Source organism: Cyprinodon variegatus, unplaced genomic scaffold (genome assembly GCF_000732505.1).
Source record: "Cyprinodon variegatus isolate N-32 unplaced genomic scaffold, C_variegatus-1.0 Scaffold769, whole genome shotgun sequence".
Lineage (NCBI taxonomy): Eukaryota > Metazoa > Chordata > Actinopteri > Cyprinodontiformes > Cyprinodontidae > Cyprinodon > Cyprinodon variegatus.
This window is the reverse complement of record NW_015151222.1, coordinates 270590-295328: the sequence shown is the minus strand read 5'-3', so window position 1 is coordinate 295328 and position 24739 is coordinate 270590. Positions and strand designations below refer to the sequence as shown.

Genomic DNA, 24739 nt, shown 5'->3' with positions numbered 1-24739 from the left:
GACAGTGCAGGGGAGCTGGAGAGAGAAGGCAGCAGCTTCCTGGAGGCTGCGCTGGAGGTAGGACCACGAAACAGTCGGTTAAAATAAAACAGCCTTTTTAAAAGCCGACCACAAACCTCCTAAGTGCTTCCCCATTTCATCCTTTATTATTTTCTTTATCTTCTATGTTAATTAGAAAAAGCTTTTCTCTGCTGCATCATTCACTTAAACAATGGTCAATTCATGAAACTTCCTCATCTCTTCATTTTAAGCCTAAATAATTCAACCTCAATGCTAATTTTGGACTCCGGGTTTTACTGATCCTTTTTAAAGCTTGCACTCAAGATGATGTTTTTGGTCCTATCTCTGTTGGAAAACAATAGAAGGATGGTGTATCTGCCTAGCCTGACGTAGTCCTACTCAATTCTAGTCAGAATATGAGTCTGATACTGCTCCATAGAGCTGTGATCATGGGGCGTGTTTCGAACGAACCAAAAAAAATGCCTCTACACTCAATTGGATAGACCTACAACCAATAAGAGCAATGGAGTGCGTGACGTATGTTAAGCCAGGCATAGTTGTTGTCAACAAAAATCAAAGCGTGCAGTTGCACGCCTAGAATAAGAAGATGAGCCTTGATCGCGTTTCTCTGTTCCTCTTTTAAAATTAATTTGCTGTCGATATCTTCTAGAACAGACCTAATAGCAGAATCTACACACCTCAACTCTCCAGCGGCAGCCATTGTTGTTGTCACCCATGCGCCCTTTAGTCACGTGGTTGATTACGTTACTGTTGATCATCTGTCCATCATCGTATAAAGCCCGCCCTGACAATTTGATTGGCCCGCCAGATATTGTGCTAGCATACTCGCGCTACTACTGAGCAATGCCAGACCGAACTTCCCGACCTCAAACGTTGTGGGCGGGACTAATTTCGGAATGGCACCCAGGCTAGTATCTGCCTCCCAGGCACGCTGAAAAAATTATATATAAATAAGTAAAACATTTTTTAAATACATTTATTTTCCCATAATTTTGGGAGGTAAAGAAGATGATCCACCAATGAAAATAATATTGTTTTTTTTTTTAAATAAAATGTTATTAAATTTGGACTGATAAATAGCAATTGGGGTGTTCAGACGGGTGTGAAAAAATCTGTTATGAGTTGCATTTGAGGAAATGGATTGGATTTGGGTCAGATTAGCCTGAAGTGTGACGATAGTCTTAATGTACCCACCAAATAAAAAAAAAATAAAAAACTTTTGGAAAAAGCATCCTGAATACCTATGCTGTGATGATGACGCTGAATATAGGTTGCATTTTGCAACTAATCAGTAGCAGAAAAACAAACTTGTCTCCTTGGAGATATTTCCACTCATAGAGACACAATCTGGTGTTCTGTGGTTAAGTAAAGAAGCAACACCTTTTGTTTACCTATTGTTGTTGTTTTTTTTAATGCATTTTTTTAAGTCCAACTGCAGATGTACTAACATTAAACTACCTTTCCTTTTAAAGTAAAAAAAAAGGAATCTTACTCTGCCAAACTATTACAAGACTATTTATATAACAATCAGTGCTATTATATATAACAATCATATTTTTTTTATTTTACTCTGAAATGACGCAGGTTTCATGAGTTGTTATTTAGGGTTACAATACTATTAGGATTATTTGCTAACTTATAGCTGATTTTTAACCAATATAATAATTTTTCCTGCTTTTTTTTGTGCAGGAGTGAATTGATTCTTAAAGTTTTTGTCAAAATGTTTCATAAAGCCTTTCATCAAGCCTTTTAGTTTATCTGTCATATTTCTGCTTCAAAGTCTTATTTAATGAGTTTCCAGCAAATGTGGAGCAGTGATCCTAATTTCTCATGCAGTCTATAGCTTAGAGTAATGCAGAGGTAACACCTTTCTAATTGCTGCACACTGAAGGCAACAAGTTAAAATATGATTTCAACACTCTTGCTGCTTACAACAACAGCAATTCAGGCTTTTTGGTGTTAATTCTGGTGAAAAAGATAGAAACAAAGTCACTTATTCCTATGGATAAAATAAACTTACAGTAACCAATTTGTTAAAAAAAATAAGGTTAGCAGCATTTGAAATAATAATTGCTTATTGGTGGCTGACATGGTACGCTATCAGGCTTCTAATAAAAGTCCTTTCTCTAAGAACTCTATCAGAACCCTGAAATACCGTATGTTCCTTTATGAGAATGACAACTAACAACAGCTCTGTATTATGTTTCGGCCTGCATATCTATCCAATCAACAATAATCTGGCACCAGTGTGTGAAATACTAAACATACAGGTCGGATTTTCAGTTTTTGTGGTCAGAAAGGTACCAATGAGAGAAATCTGTTTCCTTTAAGCAGACAGAAAATACAGGTGCTGGTCATAAAATTAGAATATCATGAAAAAGTAGATTGATTTCAGTAATTCCATTTAAAAAGTGAAACTTGTATATTATATTCATACATTACATACAAACTCATATATTTCAGATGTTTATTTTGTTTAATTTTGATGATTACAAATGACAACAAATGAAAATCTCAAATTCATCATATCAGAAAATTAGAATATTACTGAAGACCAATAAAAACAAAGGATTTATAGAAATGTTGGCCAACTGAAAAGTATGAACATGAAAAGTATGAGCATGTACAGCACTCAGTATTTAGTTGGGCCTCCTTTGGCCTGTATTACTGCAGCAATGCGGCGTGGCATGGAGTCGATCAGTCTGTGGCACTGCTCAGGTGTTATGATAGCCCAGGTTGCTCTAATAGTGGCTTTTAGCTCTTCTGAATTGTTGGGTCTGGTGTATTGCATCTTCTTCTTCACAATACCCCATAGATTTTCTATGGGGTTAAGGTCAGGAGAGTTTGCTGGCCAATTAAGAACAGGGATACCATGGTCCTTCAACCAGGTACTGGTAGCTTTGGCACTGTGTGCAGGTGCCAAGTCCTGTTGGAAAATGAAATCTGCATCTCCAAAAAGTTGGTCAGCTGCAGGAAGCATGAAGTGCTCTAAAACTTCCTGGTATGTGGCTGCGTTGACCCTGGACCTCAGAAAACACAATGGACCAACACCAGCAGATGACATGGCACCCCAAACCATCACTGACTGTGGAAACTTTACACTGGACTTCAAGCAACGTGGATGAAGTGCCTCTCTTCTTTTCCTCCAGACTCTGGGACCTTGATTTCCAAAGGAAATGCAAAATTTACTTTCATCAGAGAACATGACTTTGGACCACTCACCAGCAGTCCAGTCCTGTTTCTCTTTAGCCCAGGCAAGACGCTTCTGACGCTGTCTGTGGTTCAAGAGTGGCTTGACACAAGGAATGCGACAGCAGAAACCCATGTCTTTCATACGTCTGTGTGTGGTGGTTCTTGAAGCACTCACTCCAGCTGCAGTCCACTCTTTGTGAATCTCCCCCACATTTTTGAATGGGTTTTGTTTCACAATCCTCTCCAGGGTGCGGTTATCTCTCTTGCTTGTACACTTTTTTCGACCACATCTTTTCCTTCCCTTCGCCTCTCTATTAATGTGCTTGGACACTGAGCTCTGTGAACAGCCAGCCTCTTTAGCGATGACCTTTTGTGTCTTGCCCTCCTTGTGCAAGGTGTCGATGGTCGTCTTTTGGACAACTGTCAAGTCAGCAGTCTTCCCCATGATTGTGTAGCCTATAGAACTAGACTGAAAGACCATTTAAAGGCTGTTGCAGGTGGTTTGAGTTAATTAGCTGATTAGAGTGTGGCACCAGGGGCCATCAATTTTGAACCTTTTCACAATATTCTAATTTTCTGATATGATGAATTTGAGATTTTCATTTGTTGTCATTTGTAATCATCAAAATTAAACAAAATAAACATCTGAAATATATGAGTTTGTATGTAATGTATGAATATAATATACAAGTTTCACTTTTTAAATGGAATTACTGAAATCAATCTACATTTTCATGATATTCTAATTTTATGACCAGCACCTGTACATGCTGGCTTCTAGCTGCACTAAGCAGAGATGGATCAATGAGTCACACCTGCAGGCATGCTGCTCTGCAGATAATAATCATATCAATATTTCTGTTTCCAAATGTTAATTTCACATTGTAAACAAAATATATATACAGTTGTTTCTTAAATTAAACCACTCTTTAAACTGATTCCCATTTAATATCTGTGTTACATCATTTGAGAGGATTTCTTTCTTTTAAAATTCAGGATGAATATTTTGCCTTTTTATAGGGATACTTAAAAATGCTTGATTATTGAAGATGACTGGATTGGCTCCAATTTTTCCATGAAGTGACAAATAAACTATTTAACCTTAGATCCAGGAACACTGAAAACACATGAGGGAAAGATGATTTCTTGCTGCTTTAGCTAACAGTTGGGTCTTCTCTTCAGGTGTCTGTGTACCTCGGTAGAGGCGGCTTCTCATTTCTTCAGCCTGAGCTGCTGACAGGATCAGAGGTTTATGCCAGATACGGCTCTGCCATCACAGCAGTGGGGGACCTGGACAAGGATGGATACAATGGTTAGATCCTTTACCATTTTTAGGGCAATGTTTTTCCTAGTTTATACCCTGTAGTCATGTTTGGGTCATCAAAAAAGGTTTTTAAACATATAGGAACTCATCAAAGCCATTATGACTTGAAGGATTCAGACTATTTAATTCACATAACAAAACTGAATCTTGTTGCTAATTTACATTTAATTTCCATGATGCTAATTTGTTACAAAAGACCAACACTAATCCCAGTGGTTATGTTACTCCTGTCTCCTCCACTCTCAGATGTGGCCATCTCTGCTCCCTATGGAGGCGCAGACAGAAACGGCTTGGTCTACATCCATAATGGCAACGCGTTGGGGCTCAACGCTACAGCTTCTCAGGTAAACTTAGACAGTTTGCTTTAGACATTAGCCTAAGGTGAATGTCAACAGTGAAATGCAGCTGACAGTAATTTTGTGGATGGCATTGGAGAAGGTCAGTTGTTATCGGAGAAAAAGATCAATTCAGTTTGGAATCCGCAGCTGACCTTTGAAAAGATTAAAGCAATAAATACACTGGACCTGTAAGCTGTGAAACCAGATGTTGTGTTTTTTGTTTATTCACAAACTGGAGCATATACCTCTCTGAAATTAAAAGCTCATCATAAATTAGGAACAGCTTCACCTATTACGTGTCCAAAAACAATTATACTTATGCTGTTACGTGTCCGCCGTTTTTACTGCATAAGTCAGAAGTCCTCCGTCCTTTAAAGTCTGACTGATGTCCCAGCTCTCAGAAACATCAAACAAGGAGATCCTGTTCGTAACACTAAATTGTTATCGAAAAAGTCCTAGTCATACTCAAAAAAAATAGAGATTGCTGGTCTTTCTTCAAACAGCAATAATTAATACTTGCAAGGAAGAACTGATACCGTCTTTGGAAATATTTTGTCTGTTCTTGTCAAACAACACATTCATCAATAATAATTTTTTTTCAAACCTTTCATTGTCCTGAATCAAACCAATAATCGTTGGGTCGTCTGCAGCCATCAGGAGTTTTCACCGATGGGTCCACTAAAGTGCAGTTACTTATGTAAAGAGAGAAGAGAAGTGGGCGAAGAAAACAACCCTGGGTGTCGCCCGTTCTGATTGTTCTTGTGCAAGAGAAGATGCCTCCCAGCCTCGGTCAGGCATGTGTAGGCCGGTACTGTTAGCTGGCTGGACTTCTGGTAGATGATATGTGGGTTGATGGTGTTGAGCGATGAGCTGGAGACCTCAAACAGGACCCAGGTGTATGTCCTTTAGTGGTAGAGATAATAATTGTTATAAGAACTGTAGATAGTGACTATGGTAAGATCAACAATGTTTGAAAGGGTTAAATTCAGCTGTTCTGATCTCGATAACTGCAGAGAAAGAAGGCTTCTTTAACTAAACGCAGAAAAAGGACATGTACAGTAGCTAGTCCTTAGCCTCCTAGCCACCTTTCCAAGTATCCGTTGAGCTTTAGCCAAACAAAAATATTTTTATTAAAAGGATGGTTTATCTGTTTAACTTATCGATTTAATAGTTCAAGTGGAGCATAAAGCCATGTGCTTCTATCCCATAGCAGAGTTGTTGGAGTAGAAATATGGGGGATTTTGTCTGAGTTTGTTTAATTAGTGTCTTTATTTCTGAGTAGCATTAAACTGAGGAACCATTTCCTTCAGACATTCACAATAAGAGCCTTTAACATAAAAATACTTCAATCTAAGCATCAGGTGTTGTGTTTTTTCTTTTAATTAAAAGAGTTTGAAGTTGCCTTTAAGCTGAATCAGGGTTTGGCACATTTGTGGTTCAAAACAAAGTTCTACTTCCATCACATCTTGTCTGTTTCGCAGGTCCTGAAGGGTAAGTGGGCGTCCAGCTACATGCCTGCTAGCTTTGGATATTCCATGACAGGAAATACCGACATCGATCAAAATGGATATCCAGGTAAAAATAGAAAATAACAGAAACTCACACAAACATGTTATAGAGAGGCTCAGAAAAGAGCTAACATGCTGCTGGGAATAAAACCCAACTGTGATCTTGTCCAATAGATTTAATAGTTGGAGCGTTTGGAGCAGACAAAGCCATTTTATACAGGTAATCCCATCTAAATCTAATTTTCTGTGTCCTGGTATGTGTGTGGTGCACATGTGAACGAATGGGTGGGTTTGTGTGTGTAGTGGGGGATGTAGTCCCCTGCTGTGGCTGTGTGATGCTTCTGACTAAAAGTGAGGAGTTTAATGAGCGAGGCCACCTCTGATATCAAAGAGCTACTGTTTTTCATTCACCTCACTCCTACTGGCTTTATAGAAGCTGAGGGCACGTTTGCTCCTAACTGCACACAGGAATATTCACTGCATAGTTTATATTTACTCCTTCGTATAACAATACATTAACCCTTCCTAATCCAAGAAAATCTTCTCTGTAAATACTGAACCTTAAATCTGTATTTATTGTAACAAAACTTCATGAACCTACTAGAGTTGGTCACCTTTAGTCAGCCATGAATATGTGGGAAGTGATTTGGCCTTTTCTGTTTTTCTGTGCATCAGAGCTCGTCCAGTAATCAATGTGAACGCTACTATAGAAATAACCCCCTCCATCATCAACTCAGAGGAAAAATCCTGCACCATTCCTGGTACCAGCACTGCTGTGTCATGGTGAGTGTTCCCTTTTCAGATGAGACGTCCTTTTTTATCCCGACACAGTATGATTTCTGATAAAAATAGATTTCTGTTCTTTTATGAGCTTTTGAAGGTAACTTTTGGCTGGTAGCACTGATTACTACTACAGCTATCCATGATCCTTAAGTTCCATATTTGCTTTCATATATTAAACTGAAACCAACAGATTTGTGTCTATTCAAACATTTAGATTTGTTCAGAACCTGCTTCTACTCTTATAAATCTGACTGATTTTACTTTATTTTTAGTTTTAAAGTGAAGTACTGTCTGGCTGCTGGCGGCGTTGGAGCTCCATCCTCTCTGAGTGAGTAAAACAGCTGCAGGACATGCTACTGATCATAGCTGTCTGCTAGCCACCTGTGTGGCTACCACAGTAAAGACTGGAAGGCTAACATTACCTGAGTTGGTTTTACTGGTTTAAATTTAGACAATATCACACTGCATCACTTCCTCAAAGGTCTCTGGAGCCATTTATAGACTCAAAAGAAGAGAGATTGCTGGTCTTTCTCCAAACAGTAATAATTAATCTTTGCAAGGAAGAACAGACACCGTCTTTGGCATTATTTTGTCTGTTCTGGTCAAACAACACATTCATGAATAATATTTTTTTTTCAAACCGCTCATTGTCCTGAATCAAACCAATAACCGTTGGTTCGTCTGCAACCATCAGGAATTTTCACCGATGGGTCCACTAAAGTGCAGTTACTTATGTAAAGAGAGAAGCCACCTGTGTGGTTACCACAGTAAAGACTGGAAGGCTAACATTGCCTGGTGTAAATTTAGACAATGTCACACTGCATCACTTCCTCAAAGGTCTCTGGAGCCATTTATAGACGAGATATCTGTTAAAAAAAACAAACGTGTTTGGCTTTTGATCATTATCTTGAGCTAACCTGAAATCAAAATCAAATAGGAAAATAATGAACGACTGTTTAAAGTCACAGTAAAGCAGTCTGAGAAACACATTGTTCTAATATGCTATTTGTATAAAGCTTCAGTTGTATAGCTCTGAAGCTCTTGCTAGCACAGCTCTCCATCTAGGCTAGCATATCCTGGCAGCAGCCGCTCAAACAAAAACCTTCTTGTGATTCATACCTGTTTATCAATTTCAATGCGTTCTGGCTCAAACTGAAAACTTAATGTTACTCATTGCAGTTTTTCGTTGGATAGGGCTAATGCTAGTGCTACAAGACTTTGCATACATCATTTATCCAGATTGCATTGCAGCACAATGGCAACATCCATGCGAAAATGTTTTATCATTAAAACAAAACCACTTTCAGTATTTGTGCCAAAACTAATAATTTTTCAAACAAGGCTATTGCTACAAGTAATCGTGGATCCCTTTAACATCAAATTTTTATGGCCACTTTGTGGTTCACACAGCCATGAGGGAGACTGCAAGTAGCATTAATCCCAAGAGCTTCTTTGAGTGGATACACTGGACATGAATGAATCTACTTTTCAGTTGTTTTTTTTCCCCATTTGACCGAAAAGCTGAGTCTAACCTCCTGCTGGCAAGCTCTGTGGCCACTGTCCCCCACCACTGCATGTCTGATAACGGCATTGCGCTGGGTGAGTTTTTTACTAATGTCAACAACACAGATGAAATCTGTGAAGTAAATAAAGGAGAGCAACATGGACAGGAGACAGAGCATACTCTAACGGTGCCTGAAAACTGCTGATGAATCTCCTCTTCTCAGTGGATCATGAGGAGCTCACAAATCTCTCTATCTTGCTAGTGCTGTGCCATGTTTCGCAAATACAAGAAGAGTTGTTTGGGCTTGTTATTTAACACATGAGACCGGTGCGATGTGACGTGCTTACACTGCCCTCAAAGTCATCAAATAATTTAGAGTGTCAAGCCAGGTCTGCTGTTCCCACAGCATGCCGGTCAGAGCTGAGGCGATTTTAATGTGGGTTGCTTGCCCAGTCGTTTGACCTGGCTAGACATGCGTCAGTGAGCTGTTCCCACTGCCACTGATTGTTCCTGGGTTTAAACAGGTCTTTCAGGAAATGGGTATTAGTGTCAGCAAACCGTTTCAGATGCAGCTGAACATACTGGTACCAACAATTGTTACTATGGAAAAAGTGATTTGTCTCTTTAGATATTAATCCATAAAATCTTCCAACTGGGGTAGCTCTAGGGGGCAGACTCCTTACTTTAAGAATCACTCCCTGATTTAAAGCTTAGAACCAGCAGAATGTATTTAACATTAAGGTCTATCAATGACACCAGCTGTTGTTTAAATCGGACAGGTCATTCTGATGCCATTGCTACCATCTCTTTCCTCCACTCTACCCAGAATCAGGCTACATCAGTAACTATTGCAGCCCCTTTTTGTGGATGCTTGAAAATATGTGGATATTCTTTCTCTGCACCATTTTTTAATGTGATGACCACCACATTCTTAACTAACTTCCAAGAGTCTCTAAAATAATTATGTTCTGGATGAATTTTGACTTGGTAATTCAGTCTGTGAACGGAATCTTACCAGTGAAAATGCTATGTGAAAAGTGGCCCACCTCAGGTTTTAAACCCAACAGTGTCAATTTTGTTTTCATTCCAATCAAGAAAACAATTTTTTTTTTAAAACTCCTTTCTTAAGCCAAACAGCTTGCAGCAACATATAGGGGAGAGGGCCTTACTCTGCTATCCACTTTATTTGATCTCGTTTAATTTCATGTGTGAGTAATAGACTGACGGCATGTGATTCCCTCTCATGTGGGCTTTTATTTCCTCCCCCAGGTTTTAGTGTGGACCTCACTCTGGATCGCCTGAAGCAGAAGGAGGCAACCAAACGCACGCTCTTCCTGTTCAGTCAGAAGTTTCAGTACTCTAAAAATACGACGGTGATCAGCAACAAACTCGCCTGTGAGGAGCAGGACGTCTTTTTAAGGGTGAGAAAGAGTATTAAACCCCAATGAATTTATTTTCTTCAATTTGTGGTCATGAAGTTTTCTAAACACTGCAGAAGGCAATGTAGGTTTATTTCTACAGCTCATTAGTGTTCATCTCTCTTTCCTTGCATCCATGATATTTATAGTGCACTTTAGGTCGCCAATCTCCAAATGCCACAACAAAAGTAAGAAATTAAGTAATGAAAATAACTTAGTTGAAACTCCATAATGCCTTGTCAAGAAGTGCTAAAAAAAAAAGACGCAAAAGTGAGCTTCAGATTAGTAAAAAGTGCTTGGCAGATGGTAAATATTTACATTTTTATTACCTTATCTTTGAATTTGCTCACTTTGGTCATTAAAACAGGATTTTGAAGAAGGCAAACATGCAGACAAAGGCTTACAAACATACTATCTGCTGATTACAAAAGCAAAACTGTGCCTTTTACAGTTTTTGTGCGTTTAAACACATTTGCACATTTTAGGAGACGTAAACCTTCTAAAGATCAGGTCAATAGTGTTTCAATAATTTTCGGAGGTGACTTTCTACCATCAGTTTTCTTCTTTTAACCCCAGCCTCCCTTCTCCTCCTCCACTTTGTTCCCAAGGAAATTAAGCTGTTTAACCTTTTATTTGCACAGCTTTTCAAGGGACTGATGCCTTATTAGGGCAGAGAGTGAGATATTATTACAGAATTATGACAGCAATGTTTGGCTACGTAAAGTGCCTTGAATTACTATTCATACTCCTCTGGTTTTACCAAAAGTGGGATATTATTTTTAAAGTTGCAAAAAAGTAGATTTTTTTTTCTTTTTTACCAATTGAAAAGTCTCAGATGTTAGCTTTTAGTTCACTTGACTCTCATCAACTATTTATTAAATCATATAACATGTCTTTTAAAGCCCCATGATTCCACTTTTTTATTTTTGCACATATTTATAATCTATTTGCTTTTTACAATGAAAGTTGCAGATAGGATAGGATGAGCATTCCCTTCATATACTGTTCAATTTTTGTGTGATCTTATGAAAGTATTTCGTCACGCACCATACGGCATGAAATCATTAATCCTTGGCAAAACGTAAACTTCGACGCACTTTGTGCATCACTATTTACTCTTTTGACCTACTCCAGTAAGAAACTTTATCTGTGCGCCAGATCTGGGAGTGCTGCTAGACATCGAAACAGATTGGACAAAAGACGGATTTCGAAGCAGTTGTTGCTGGGGAAAGTGACTAATTTAGGATGATAGTTTACAGATATTTGAAGGTTTGGTATAATGTATCACCTCTATATTACATACCTGCTGCATTAAACAGTCAATTAAAGAAACATAATTAGCTGCATTTTAAATCAAACATCTTCCCAAAGACAACCCAAAACAAAATAAGTCCTATAATCTTCAAATAATAAATACAATTTCTGTAGCATAAATATATTTAATTAAGCACCATCTTCCTTAAATTGAAATATATTTAATATTATGCACTTACAAATTGGACAATACAGTTATTTTTCTTATTGTAAACTGAGATTATCTTTTTCCATCAGCAAATATACATAAATTCTCAAATCAAGGGACAATATAATTACTTTTTGCAGTTCATTGGCTTCAATCAGTATAAAGGCTCTCTGGTTTATTGCCATGTAATCTAACAAATGCACCTGTTTGCTGTCAGGATTGATGCACCTTGTTACTGTTTTTATTAATATTAGCTACTACATGACTGGTTCAGAAATCAAAAAAGTTTGTTACTTTTTTTTATTTTTATTTATAAGGAATACTGTTTGAGAGTCTATCCTGCTACTATTCACAAAATTCTCCCCTTATAAAAGTTGTTTCAGTTTAGTGCTGCAGATGATTCTCCTTATTTATTAGCAGTTTCCATGGTTACTGCTATGATGTTCTTGCGGTTTTTTTGGAAATGTTTCTCTTTGGATCATAAAAATCCTGCAGGTTGAAGTTGAACATCAGTCTTTTCTATTGGATATTAATGTGGTGCATCTCAGGCAGCAGCTGCGTTTCTGTTGGCTGATAGATGTAGCTGGTAGCAGCCGTCACTCCATTAGATTGTCATTTTAAATATCAGAACCTGTCAGATCAGTTCATCACAGTTTATCTCTGAAAAGTCGTCATAGAACATGCCTCACCGTGCGACCAAAGAGTCCATGATTTCCCCAAGGCCCTCGTCTGTCAAAGTGTCCCTAAACATATGAATTTCTACTAAAACTTTTCTTATTGATATAAACAAAAACATTGAATATTTCTGCTTTACTTGACTTCCCAGGTTTCTTAAGTCTGAAACTGCAGATCTAATTCCCTTCTCTTTGTCTTCCAGGATGATCGTGAGTTTCGGGATAAGATCACTCCCATCTCCGTGGTGATGGACTACAGTCTGGACTACCAGCTGGCTGCAGATCAAACCGGACTGCTGCCCATTATCAATAACCGGGTGCAGCAAAGCGTCAGCAGGCAGGTAAACTTAACGAGGGTGGGGCAGGGGGTGGGCTTTCTAGAACCTGGACAGAACGTCAGCACATATATGAGCATAGAGCTCCGGTGAAGCTCAGTGTTGGCTGTTAGTAAAGCTGGTTTCATTGGTCGCTTCCTAATTGATTAATTTCAATGTGTAGATAAAAGACTCCAGGTTATTCAGCCTCGAGGCAGATTAGCAGTAAACGGCTGATTTTCATTTTTTCTTAAACCTTTCTAGGGCAAGTTAGCATTTTTGATCACTTGCATACCCCTTACAAATTGATTCCCCCCATCCCTCAGTGAGGTCTAGAAACACAAGATCTATATCCAGCCATTCAACAAAGATACTGCTATATGGCTGCACATCTTATTTTGGCATTTGATTAAGTAGATGAGCCCTTGAATGATATATTGCTTACTGTAAATTAAGTAAAAAAAAAAAAAAAAGTTATCAAGTTAAGAAAAAAGGTAAAAATGTAAATGCTCAGTGGAGCAGGGATAGCACTGCTGCCTTGCAGCAAGAAGGTTTGGGTTTGATTCCTGGCCTGGGGTTTGCATGTTCTCCCTGTGCATGTGTGGGTTCTCTCCGGGTACTCCGGCTTCCTCCCACCATGCAAAAACATGACTGTTAGGTTAAATTAAAAGAAAACTCCACCCATAAGAGTTTTGTGTCATTTGGAGCTGTTCTGAAGATATTCCATTAGGTTATATCCAAGTAATATCTTCCTGTGGGCAGAAGACTTGAAGGCACAAACTAAACTGTTCATAATTTATCATTTATGGTACGCCTCTAAGGTTATGTTGAACCAAAAAAATGTTTCTTTCACTCTCAGAATGTTTTCATGAATTTCTTTTGTTATTTTTCTTAATATATTCAAGAAGTTTGTATTTCTTATTACACAGACATTAATTTTTCCCATCCAAATATCCATATTTTTTTAATGTTACAAAGGTAATAAAGGTAATAAGGTCTTGTCCTGGATTCCAATAACACTATTGGCTTAAAACTTTGATTTTCAAAGTATTTCACTGAGTGCCCTTTAAAGGGTTAAACAGACCTGTTTTGTTGTCTCCTCCTGTCGTCTTGTGTTTCAAACATCCTGTTCTTGTAACTTTCTGTAAGGCTCACATTCTACTGGATTGTGGGGATGACAACATCTGTAAACCTGACCTCAGGCTGTCGGTGGAGAGGTTGGTGGAACAGTCAATAAAAGCAATTAACAGACAGATAACAGTTATTAAAAGGTTGGAAGTTTTAAGCTTCTTGTCCTCTGATTGGCTGCAGCGACCGTGAACAGATCTACATCGGCGATGACAACGCTCTGACCCTAAAGGTGACCGCTGAGAATCAGGGCGAAGGGGCCTACGAGGCCGAGCTCTACGTCTACCCCCCTCAGCAGGCCGACTTTACCGGGGTTGTTCGCAGTCAGGTAAATATTTTATCCCTAAATCCACTTCACATTAAAAACAGGACAATTCGCTTTGGATCCACGCCCTAAATTTAGCATGAAGGAACCTGTTGCTCCTGATCTGGTTTAGTGATAAACTAAACCTTCAGATCGGAACTTATCTTTTCTAGCAAACATTTTGGTCTCTTCTGATCTGCTGACAGGAAGTCAGTAGATGGGAGCAGAGCTGGCTGACCCATGGTTTATTTCAGCAGTTTACTGTCTGATGTTAGGCTTAATTATTTTATCAGTAAACATGTTTTTTAAATAATCCGTTTTTAATTAATATTAATAAAGTGACCATTGAACCATAGAAGCATGGAACAGATAATTCTCCTCTTCTGGTGAAATAAAGCTCTGCTGTTCTTCCTGTGCTTTCTGCAGGCCCTCTCCAGGCTCTCCTGCGCCTACAAGAGGGAGAATGAGACCAAGATGGTGGTGTGTGACCTTGGAAACCCCATGAAGGGAGGCACTAAGGTCAGTGAAGGGGAACTGAAGGTGGCCAACACTTTGCATCTGTAGAATCTAAAACCACAAGTTTACAGAGTAAAATATGAAAAGTGGCTAATTTGAAGCTGCAACTGAGCTTTGTTTTAGTAAAGCCCTTTATCATGTCCCCAAAGGGCTGCTCTTATCACAAATTTCCACAACTGACTGCTTTAAAAGCTTTTCTTAAAATAACCAAAAAAAACACCAATAGTTATCTGTTTGGTTCTGAACTGCTTCTGCTGACTCTGTTGGTCCTGCCTTTGAATTCCAGCTCATTTCCAGACCCACATTCTGTGTAAACACAGCTAAGTCTGTCAGGCTAAGGAAAGATATGCCATGATCCCGAAATGTTTTATTTTTTGTTATGTTACAAACACAAACTTATTACGTATTGTCGGGATTATATTAAACAAAGAAACACAAATTGCAAAATTATCCTTTTTTAATAAATGTGTCCAATGATACGATCAAGTAAAATGATAAAATCAAACACAAACAGCATAAAAATAAAACAACAAGCCGGTCCCATCTAGGCTTAATCGGAGAAATTGACAGACGAAGTGTGCTTCTGATGTCCAGTCTGCTCCGTAGCTTTGTTTTGGTCGCTGTAACCGCAGAAAATCCCGCTTCACAAAGATAGGATGTTATAGATAGGATGAGTCTTGAACTGAATTTACCTGTGTCAAGAGACTGATGTAATTGGGAGAGAATACCGCAATTTTTTATGTATTTCAAAATAAAACTTTACTCAGACTTTGATTGTCAATAAATTATATATATATATATATATATATATATATATATATATATATATATATATATATATATATATATATATATATATATATACACACTATTTTTTTGTGCGGCCTGGTACCAAATGACACACGGACCGGTAACGGTCCCCGGCCGGTGGTTGGGCACCGCTGCTGTATGTCATACATCATACTACCTGTCATGTCCCAATAAATCAGCCTGATGTTTGTGTTTTTTTAAGTGACCAAATAAACTGCAGGGGGGGTGATTTCTTTTACAAGTCTCTTTCTTAGCGGTATCTTGTTTAAAATATTTTTTTAATGATGAAAAATCTCTACCTGCTGTTTTCTAACATGTTTTTTTTGTGTGTGTATCTCTTCCTGCTCTCTCATTGGTCCCCTCCTGCTGCTTTCTGTGGTTTGATTGGTCAGATCGTAGCAGATTTGAGGTTCAGTGTTCACCAGCTGTCAGAGGAGGATACTTCAATCAAGTTTGACCTTCAGATAGTCAGGTAGGTGTTGTTGCCGCCTCAGCAGAATCCACTCATTTGAACTCAAGTGAGTCCAGCTCCCCCTACTGGCTGCAGCAGAGAATGGCTTTATTTTATGAGGAGGAGTGACTATTGAAATGTTTTTCCAGCTGAAGGGTTGTTTTGCAATAATGAAAAGTTATAGAAAAGAGAAAAATATGAGAAAAAAGCAGTGAAATAAAAATATTTTAGTTAGTTACATTAGTTTTTTTTTTTTCCTCTTTAGTTTGATCCAGTTTACTATTTTATTTCTGAGATATTTTTAATAGTTATTGCAGATGTCTCCATATCAGGCAGATTATCCATCTTATGTGGAGTCTGACTTTTAACTGAGTGGCGAAAATATAACTATTGATGGATGTACTGCAGATAGATTAACTCTCTTGACTAAAGAAAGAGCAACATCTTTATCTGTAAAATGATTTTCTATCTACAGCCTGTTTATGAATGAATGAAAGTTCATGTGTTTCCTCAGAGAACAGAACCAGAACTCCCACCCAAACACAACCCATCATGTAACTCCAGCAGTTAAAGCTAAGCTGTTTTCTCTTGAAAGTGAAAGAAGCAGCGAACACCCCGCCTCCGCCTGCATGTTTGCGCGTCTTTGGCAGAGAGCAGCGGGGGAGGGGGGAGGGATACAGAACTATGTTAATGAGAGGTTTCAGCTTTTTTTGGTCACACTCCTCCTCAATTCTCTGGTACTTGCTGACTACAACAAACGTTTACTCAACTTGCATTTTTCCAATAGTTTAACCAGCTCCCTAAAACGTTACTCGAGGGGGGAAAAAATTAAAACCATGATCATGTTAATTAAATCCAACATCAGTGAGCCTGAATTTGTCCTTTTTTATTTTAAAAGATCATTGATTTAATGAATAAATATATGAGTAAACTGCCCTAAATAAGAATTCACACCCCTTGACCTTTACCACATTTTCTCACATTACAGCTTCAAACTTTCTTTGGTGGAATGGAACATGAATCAGAAAAAAATGTTTTTACAAATAAAAATCTGTCGTTTTTTTTTTCCTCCTCAAGGAAATCCTTGCTAATGAAATTTAGCTGAAAGTAGAACTGCAGGTAGAGCTGAACATAGAGCTGTAGGTAGAACTGAAAGTAGAACTGCAGGTAGAGCTGAACATAGAGCTGTAGGTAGAACTGAAAGTAGAACTGCAGGTAGAGCTGAACGTAGAGCTGCAGCCTCTGATTGCTCAAATCTACATCCGCTCTACACTATGCGTATTTGCTGTTTGGTACCTTCATGATTCATTACTTTGTTTTCTTCTCTCTGTCACAAACAATTTAGTGTGAAATGTAGTTAAATGACAGCAGTCAGTAGAAGGTCATATTAATAATTAGTAAGGTAAATAGTTTGTCTTTAGCAGATGTTGACCGAACCTTTGCTGATTAGAACATGGGAGAGAAATCTCTGAAAAGACAGTTATAATACTAAGGAGCCATACAGTAAAGCTCATCAAAAAAAAAAGTTCAATACCTTCTAAATAACCTTTGAACAGATCTTAATTGATATTTTATTAATGAAACTCTTAGTGAAGTACACTAGTAACTCTAGTGAAAACTTAGTGGCTGGAATTTTCTGTTTTTCTCTTTTATTAATCTTTAAGTATTAATATTAATATTAAGTGATTTGGGTCAGGATTCTGGCTGCTTCCCTTCAAAGCCTTTATGTTACCTCCTGTCAGAAGAACTATGTTGGTCAAATGAGAAGATGAATTAAAAATGGATCTTCCAGCACAGAGAAGGTGCACGTTATTCATTTAATCATTGATTGAATTTGATTGTTTTTCAGCTCTAACCAGTTTCAAAACACAAGTCCTCGAGTCTCCAAGGTCACCCAACTGGCCATCCTCTCCAAAGTCTCCATCAGAGGGTAATGGACACATTTAACCCATGCAGACATGGAGTGTTATTAGCTTTATTCTAATCAGTTTCAGCTTTATTCTGGACCGGATAAACCTGTCAGGGTGACACATTAATGCTGGTTTCCTTTTCCAGTATGATGTTGATATATATCTTCATATTGTCTTTATTTTTAATGTCTAAATGTTTGGAGTAGAGCAGCAACATTATAATAATTAATTATATAATAAATAATAACATTACAGCGGTCTGGATTTGTATCCATGGAAACTGTGTGTTTTCCTCCCAGGTCGTCGTCTCCCACTCAGGTCCTGCTGCCGATCGCCAACTGGAAACCAAAGAACCCTCCGGTGGTTGGAGACGACATCGGACCTCTGATTGTACACGTTTATGAGGTAGAAATGCCAGAGAATACAGTTATGCTTCCTTTTATCCGTTTCTGCTTTATAACTCAGAGTGTTTTCAGCTTTAAATCCTCAGAAACACCTTTTTTAATCCTGGGAAAGGAAGCAGGACCAGAAACTGATCATCACAGTTCTAGTTGACGACAGCGTGAACCTTTTATTTATGTGCTATTGATTTTCATGCAGCCAGTTGAACAGAATAAAGCAGGCTCGGACTGGTATTCTGTGATACTGGGCATTTGCCCGGTGGGCCGTTCCTAATTTCAGCGCGTGAGCGCCGGCCCTCCTTAAATCATACCGGCCCCAACACTTACACTCCCACCGAAGCTCCTACCTGTGACAGAAAATAACTCAAGGAGCTGAAGAAGTAATCCAATGTTAACTACCTAAATGATGCATGCGGTATCTATAGCCCTTCCTTGTCATGCACATCCTTATGATGGTTGGCATATGGTGTCATTTTCTATTTCTTCAAACTGTAAAATCCTTGCAACAAATTAAATTATAAAAAAAACTGTTAGGATAATTATCATTGAAGATGTGTGAGTTTATTACACCTTAGTATTGGCTGCCTGTTGCGTGTCAGAAATGATCTAATTAATACAGTTCCTCTGTCTGGGTATACAGTTATAATCTTCATTCTGTATGTGGCAAAGATCTGGAGATTTATTGAAAGCGGTGTCCTTCAGCTAAGAACGAAGTGTAATATTTTGACAAGGCTGGAGTCATGGATGTCTAATCATCTGCTAACATGTATGATGTAAAACATGATGACGTGGCAGACTGGAGATGTATAAAATGCCTGTTAATCAGGGCCACTTAATGAGAGGTGAGCCTGGAGGTGAGCAGCTGCCATTCTGTAAACTCTAAGCAATTTCTCTGATCTGAGTAAGATTATAATTTCTATCAGAATTTGTTGTCATTTCTCCTGGTTATTTAATACCTATAAGTTATTTAAAGTTTTATTTAAAGAGTTTGTCCCAAGTGAGTTTTCAGGGAAAAGAACCGGAGAGATAGAGCTTTAAGGTGCAGACACAGAGCCTTTCTTTAACAAAGCTAAGATGCTTTCTTTAAACCAAACTAAGATGTTCCTCTTATATTTGGCGAATTTATGTTAGAATATTTTGCAAAAAATGTTGCAGTGCATGATGGGGATTTGCATCTGTTTCCATTATTCCATTTCATTGCCCACATGCCTCCTAGACTCCCAGTGAATGCTTACACACCGCTGAGCTTTCATGTATTCATTGTTGAAGAACTCCCTGTCTGCCTCTGTATTGTATTGGTTTATGTTGGTGTTTTTACATCACTCGGGCTTACTTTGTAGACCTAGTATGTGTGCAAATGTGGACATTACGCAGCAGCAGTCACTATCGTGTCCGTGTTAATACTGAAACCAAAACATTATTGAAGAAGTCTTGGTCTATAAGTGGGCCGGTGTAGATGGAAAATTGCCAGGGTCGAAAGATCGCTCCCAGTCCGAGCCTGGAATAGAGTAACCTTTACTCTTAGGGGCTTGATATCCCCACAGCAGGGTGTCACAGTGAGCCTGTTGCAGGTATGATGCAGATAATTTTGATTTATGCCCAATATTGAAGCATGGTCTTCGCTATGTTATTCCACGCCACAACGCAAGAGGGACAATCAAGAACTAGCTTTGGGTCTAGATACGGCCGAGGCGGTGAGGAAGTGGAGGGAAGTTTGTGCGAAAACGGAGGGACATGAGGGTGAAAAACAGCGAGGATCCAGGTGGAAAAAGGGTCCCAGCATTCTGAAAGCAGTCCCAGAATAACGGAAGCAGTTTGTTAAAAGGATTAAATAAAAATTCTTAATTACATTTAGATTCTGACTGTATTGAGCGTATTTGCCCTCAATTTAAGCAGGTAAATGGGTTCAATAACAATGGGAAAGCTTTTTGGCTTAAAATAATAATTATTTTAAATGCAAATCATTTTATTCTATTGGCCAATTTTCCTACAAGTTGTCCTGCTCAAAACTATTCAAAACAAGGCAAAATACACTAATGATTTACTTAGATTTCCTTTTTTTTGGTGTTGCTTTTAGAGAGAATCTGTTGTTGGATCCACTTGTCTTTACTTTTATTGATCTGGAGCGTCTGCCTGACTGTAACAGTTCAAACAGAACATGACTGTTAGAGAAGTCAGTCTTTAATAGTGCGATGATATAGCAAAGGCTGATGCTGTGTCCGAATGTCCACCATAATAATTACATAGGGCACTATATAGTGGTTACACCATTTTAAAAGAGAGTCCGCAATTTCCCACAATGCACCTTGAAAAGTAGTGATCATCCATGGTCACTCTATGAGCAGAAATATCCCAGAATGCTTTGCAAGAGCTCTCCTTGCATGGAATCAGATAATTTGTTGGCGGTGACAAAGATGGCACAGGGTACCGTACGGGGAGGCAGAGTAACGTGACCAACAGGAATCAAAAATTTGTTATCATCTGCCCGAATGGTTAGTTAACTATAATGTCCGCTATAGAGTCCCCGATCTATATAGAGATTTAGGGATTTAGGGGTAGGTAGGTAGGTAGGTCTGTAGGTAGGTAAGTAGGAAGGAAGGAAGGACATAATTTATCTCACAATGGAGAAATGAAATCTCTGCATTTAACCCATACCCCTGGGTAGCAGTGGGCTGCCACTGTGCGGCGCCGAGGGAGCAGTGTGGAGTTAAGGGCTTTGCTAAGGGACCCAGAGAGCCGGCTGTTGGGATCAAACGGTGTACTTGCAACCTTCTCAGAGGTCAAGCGAACTGCTCTAATCACTAGGCCAACACTCCCCCATAAACGTTAGGACAGACATTCAGCCTCAGCCAGTTCATCCAGTGTGGGATGATGTCAGCCAACCTTCCTACGGGTCAAGATGATTACCTTCTTAACTGTACAGCTGATGAACTGAAAAGAGATGCATTAGATCAGTCATTCTTAAACAGTGGTAGAGTGCCCTCTGGTGGTACGCAGGGACTTAATGGCATTTTTAATAAACCTTAAAGGAATAGTACACCCAAAACATGATTAGCCTTCATTTTCTACTCACCCCCATGCTGAACAACACTCTGGAGTACTTTTTTGATATCTCAAATGCATCTGGAGATCTGGGAGGCTTCTTGCTGTCTGCTGACATTCAAATAATGGAGGTCTATGGTGCCCGAGGCAGAAAGGTCCATAAAAGTCCACAAAAAACGTGTCAATATTCCTCCATACTGCTCGTCCAATGTATTCCAAGTGTCCTGAGTGGGTAGCATCCAGAATTTACTCGAAACGAAGTCATTTAGAATGTTTTTAGAGCATAAACAGTAGTGTATAGGATTTCCTAAAAGCGCGCGCCTGCAAGTTCACAACGCTACGGAAGCCGGCAGACCAAACCAGATGAAAGTGCGCATTCAGTGTCTGCTCTGCCGATAATGCAAGTGTAGAAGAAGAAATGTGCTGTTTACCTGTGCAAAGAAAGAAACAACGAAAGAAAAATGTCTGAGGACTTCAGTGTTGAGGAAGAGCATGAGTTCTTTGCCGAGCTGAATGCGCACTTTCGTCTGGTTTGGTCTGCAGCGGTTTCCGTAGGCTCGTGAACGCGCATGTGCGCGCTTTTAGGAAATCCTATACACTACTGTTTATGCTCTAAAAACATTCTAAATGACTTCGTTTCGAGTAAATTATGGACGCTACCCACTCAGGACACTTGGAATACATTGGACGAGCAGTATGGAGGAATATTGACACGTTTTTTGTGGACTTTTATGGACCTTTCTGCCTCGGGTGCTATGACCTCCATTATTTGAATGTCAGCAGACAGCAAGAAGCCTCCCAGATCTCCAGATGCATTTGAGATATCAAAAAAGCACTCCAGAGTGTTGTTCAGCATGGGGGTGAGTAGAGAATGAAGGCTAATCATATTTTGGGTGTACTATTCCTTTAAAGGTATAGTGGAGCATTTTTACTAATTTTTTTAATGACCTGCACTCTCCACTTTTAAAGAAATATGCTCATGCACAACCCTGTACCCGCGCGTAAGAGGGAACACCTATTAAACGCGTGTGAGAGCATGCAGGAGCCCATTTCTCCTCGTGCACGCTCTGTTAAAAGTTGCTGTTTGCATCGGTCATACAAGCTCACTTCCCAAAAGATTTCCAATTTTTCCACTATGTCAGACTCACCACCGATAAGTAAAAATGCGTAAGAGCACGTAGGACGGCCTTAGGTAAACATATCAGAATGACTGACAATAATCATCACTTATTTTGATGATCCACACAGAAAAAGAACATCCTCCTCTATACCTTTAAGTTTTGTTATTCTAGATTTGTGATTATTCAAAGAAAAAAAAAGGTTTTCTAATGTGTTTTGTTCTGATTTGGCAGCATTTCAACATATGTACATTTATTTTAACACAATTTGCTATTTTTAACATAATTTCTATTTTTGCTAAGAATTACATCTGCCATCAGCGGGCGTGCCTCATCTATTACTTTCTGCAGCAATTATCATGTTTGGCTTCAAATACTGCTGTGGAAAAAAAAAAGATTTATATTTATACTCAAAAGTAAAATATTTGTAGCTGTGGTAGAAAAAAAACTACATTTAAACTATACATAAACAGCTGTATCATCATTGCAAACTGTTTCGGTACCAAAATATACTTATATTGCTGTATTTTTTTGTATTATGGAGGTGCTTGAAGATCCCACATAAGTTTTAGGCGGTATTCATAGAAAAAGGCAGAGATCCACTACAGTAGATTATTATGCTCATTAGGTTAGGGTTATTTTAACTGAGCTCTGGACATTCTTCAGCAGCTCAGAGGTCTAAATGCATCAGACTCCAGTCCTCTGTCTCAAGGGAAGAAATCAGCCACTCTGTCCAAACTGAGGGTGTTTACTGTTTCTTCAGAAGCGATTTCTTTATTAATTTTCTAAATGTTGGTCATTTTTATGCTTTGCAGTGTTGTTTTGAATGAATCGTCTTATTTAATTTGCCTTTAAATGAACCATGCTTTGTTTCTTAAGGCTTTGGCCAACAAACCTGCACTTAAATAAATTGATAATAGACTAAAAGAAGGATTATATTTGAACGACACATCCTAACAGGGTTCTGTTCTTTCAGCTGCTGAACAACGGGCCCAGTACATTCAGCAAGGCTTCACTGTACGTGGACTGGCCTTATCGCTTTGGGAACGGCTCTCTGCTCTACATCCACAACTTTGAGACGGAGGGACCCATCAACTGCACCACAGACATGGAGATCAACCCACTCAATGTCTCCGTAAGACACACACAGAAAGTTAGAAATAAGAGCAGCTTACAGCGTCTGGCTTCATCTTTAAACGTGTAATAGTAGACTAATAGACGGATTTATGTCTTCCTACGAACAGGCGGGCATTTCAGTGAAAGGTCTTACATGTTGGTTCAAAAACGAAAGTTGGAAGATTAATTTCATAAAGGTTTAAACTCATTTGTTTCTGTAGATTTTTACATTTATAACCTGCAACAACCAGGCGTCCTTTTTAAAAGAAATTTTTAATGCTTCACAGTAGTCGTGGAAACAGGATGTTGAATACAGAAGTGTTCTGAGGAAGAGGAATACAGAATGTCTGTAAACTATAAATAGTCATTGATAAAGAAGATGACTGCACTGAATGCTGTGTCTCAGCATGTAAATAGAAAGATAAGTGGAAGAAAAAGGTCTGTAAGCAGCATGAATAACTGCAGCCTTTATGAGGAGTTTGTAGCAAAGCCTGTATTACCAAAATAAGGCCAAGAGGCTGTGCTTCAGGAGGCACAACATACAGATTAATCCAGGATATCAGCTGCAGCTACAGTATTCCTTCCGTTAGGCCTCTCGGCTAGATGCGCTGAACAAGAGGAGTCAGAAACGTCTTTCCAAGGTTCAGGAGGGCTGGACTTTTTTTAGATGAAAATAAAATTATAATTTTATTTGGAAATAACAGTTGCAGAGTCTGGAGGAAGAGTGTAGAGACACAGAACACGTGTTGCTTTAAGTCTGGTGTGAAGTTTCAATAGTCAGTGATGATTTAGGGCAGGGGTCTTCAACGTTTTCCAGGCCAAGGACCCCAAAACCGATGGTGAGATGAAGCAGGGACCCCCTAATTATATACATGGTATGAAATTGTGTTATATCAAACTGGTCCTATAGTCACTCTATTACAGATGGAGTAATGTAACTAAAGTAATTTCTCCCTGGGATTATTAAAGTATCTCTGATTCTGGTTCCTGGTTGATGGGACAGGTGTTATGAATGAAACGGTGCCCAGCTTGAAAGAGCTCCTGTCTGTCGCTGAATGTGTGCATTGATGACTGAAAGACATCTTCTGCCTCCATTTATCTGTTCACTACATTGTGTTTAATTCATGTTAATGTGGATTTAAAGACATTTCAATTAGTGGAAAAAATTGCAGAGGAGAATATAAACAAAAAGTCTAATCAACCAAAACTTTTGAAACCCCGTGCAGTACCTCCGTGGACCCCCTAGGGGTTGTTAACCCCTTGTTGAAGTCCTCCAATTAGGGTATCAAGTCATCTGCTGATTCCGGTCGGCTCGGTTTTAAGAAATCCACAATCAATTCAGCCAAGTACCTGGAAATTGTAGAAGCGTCATGTTTCCAACTGATGTCAGGCTAAATTCATTTTC

At 38.9% G+C, this 24739-nt stretch overlaps 1 protein-coding gene across 1 annotated transcript in view; it reads left to right on the top strand.

Moving 5' to 3' along the window:
• Positions 1-24739, top strand: part of LOC107098331 (integrin alpha-V-like) — a 68876-nt gene that overhangs the window by 41186 nt on the left and 2951 nt on the right. The window contains exons 13-27 of the mRNA XM_015395958.1: positions 4396-4525; positions 4784-4881; positions 6357-6450; positions 6558-6603; positions 7059-7166; positions 7439-7494; positions 9940-10091; positions 12428-12565; positions 13688-13755; positions 13850-13994; positions 14397-14489; positions 15689-15768; positions 17597-17677; positions 17957-18062; positions 23195-23353. Of these exons, the coding sequence (XP_015251444.1) occupies positions 4396-4525; positions 4784-4881; positions 6357-6450; positions 6558-6603; positions 7059-7166; positions 7439-7494; positions 9940-10091; positions 12428-12565; positions 13688-13755; positions 13850-13994; positions 14397-14489; positions 15689-15768; positions 17597-17677; positions 17957-18062; positions 23195-23353 (1554 nt within the window). The remainder of the gene's footprint in view (positions 1-4395; positions 4526-4783; positions 4882-6356; positions 6451-6557; positions 6604-7058; positions 7167-7438; positions 7495-9939; positions 10092-12427; positions 12566-13687; positions 13756-13849; positions 13995-14396; positions 14490-15688; positions 15769-17596; positions 17678-17956; positions 18063-23194; positions 23354-24739) is intronic.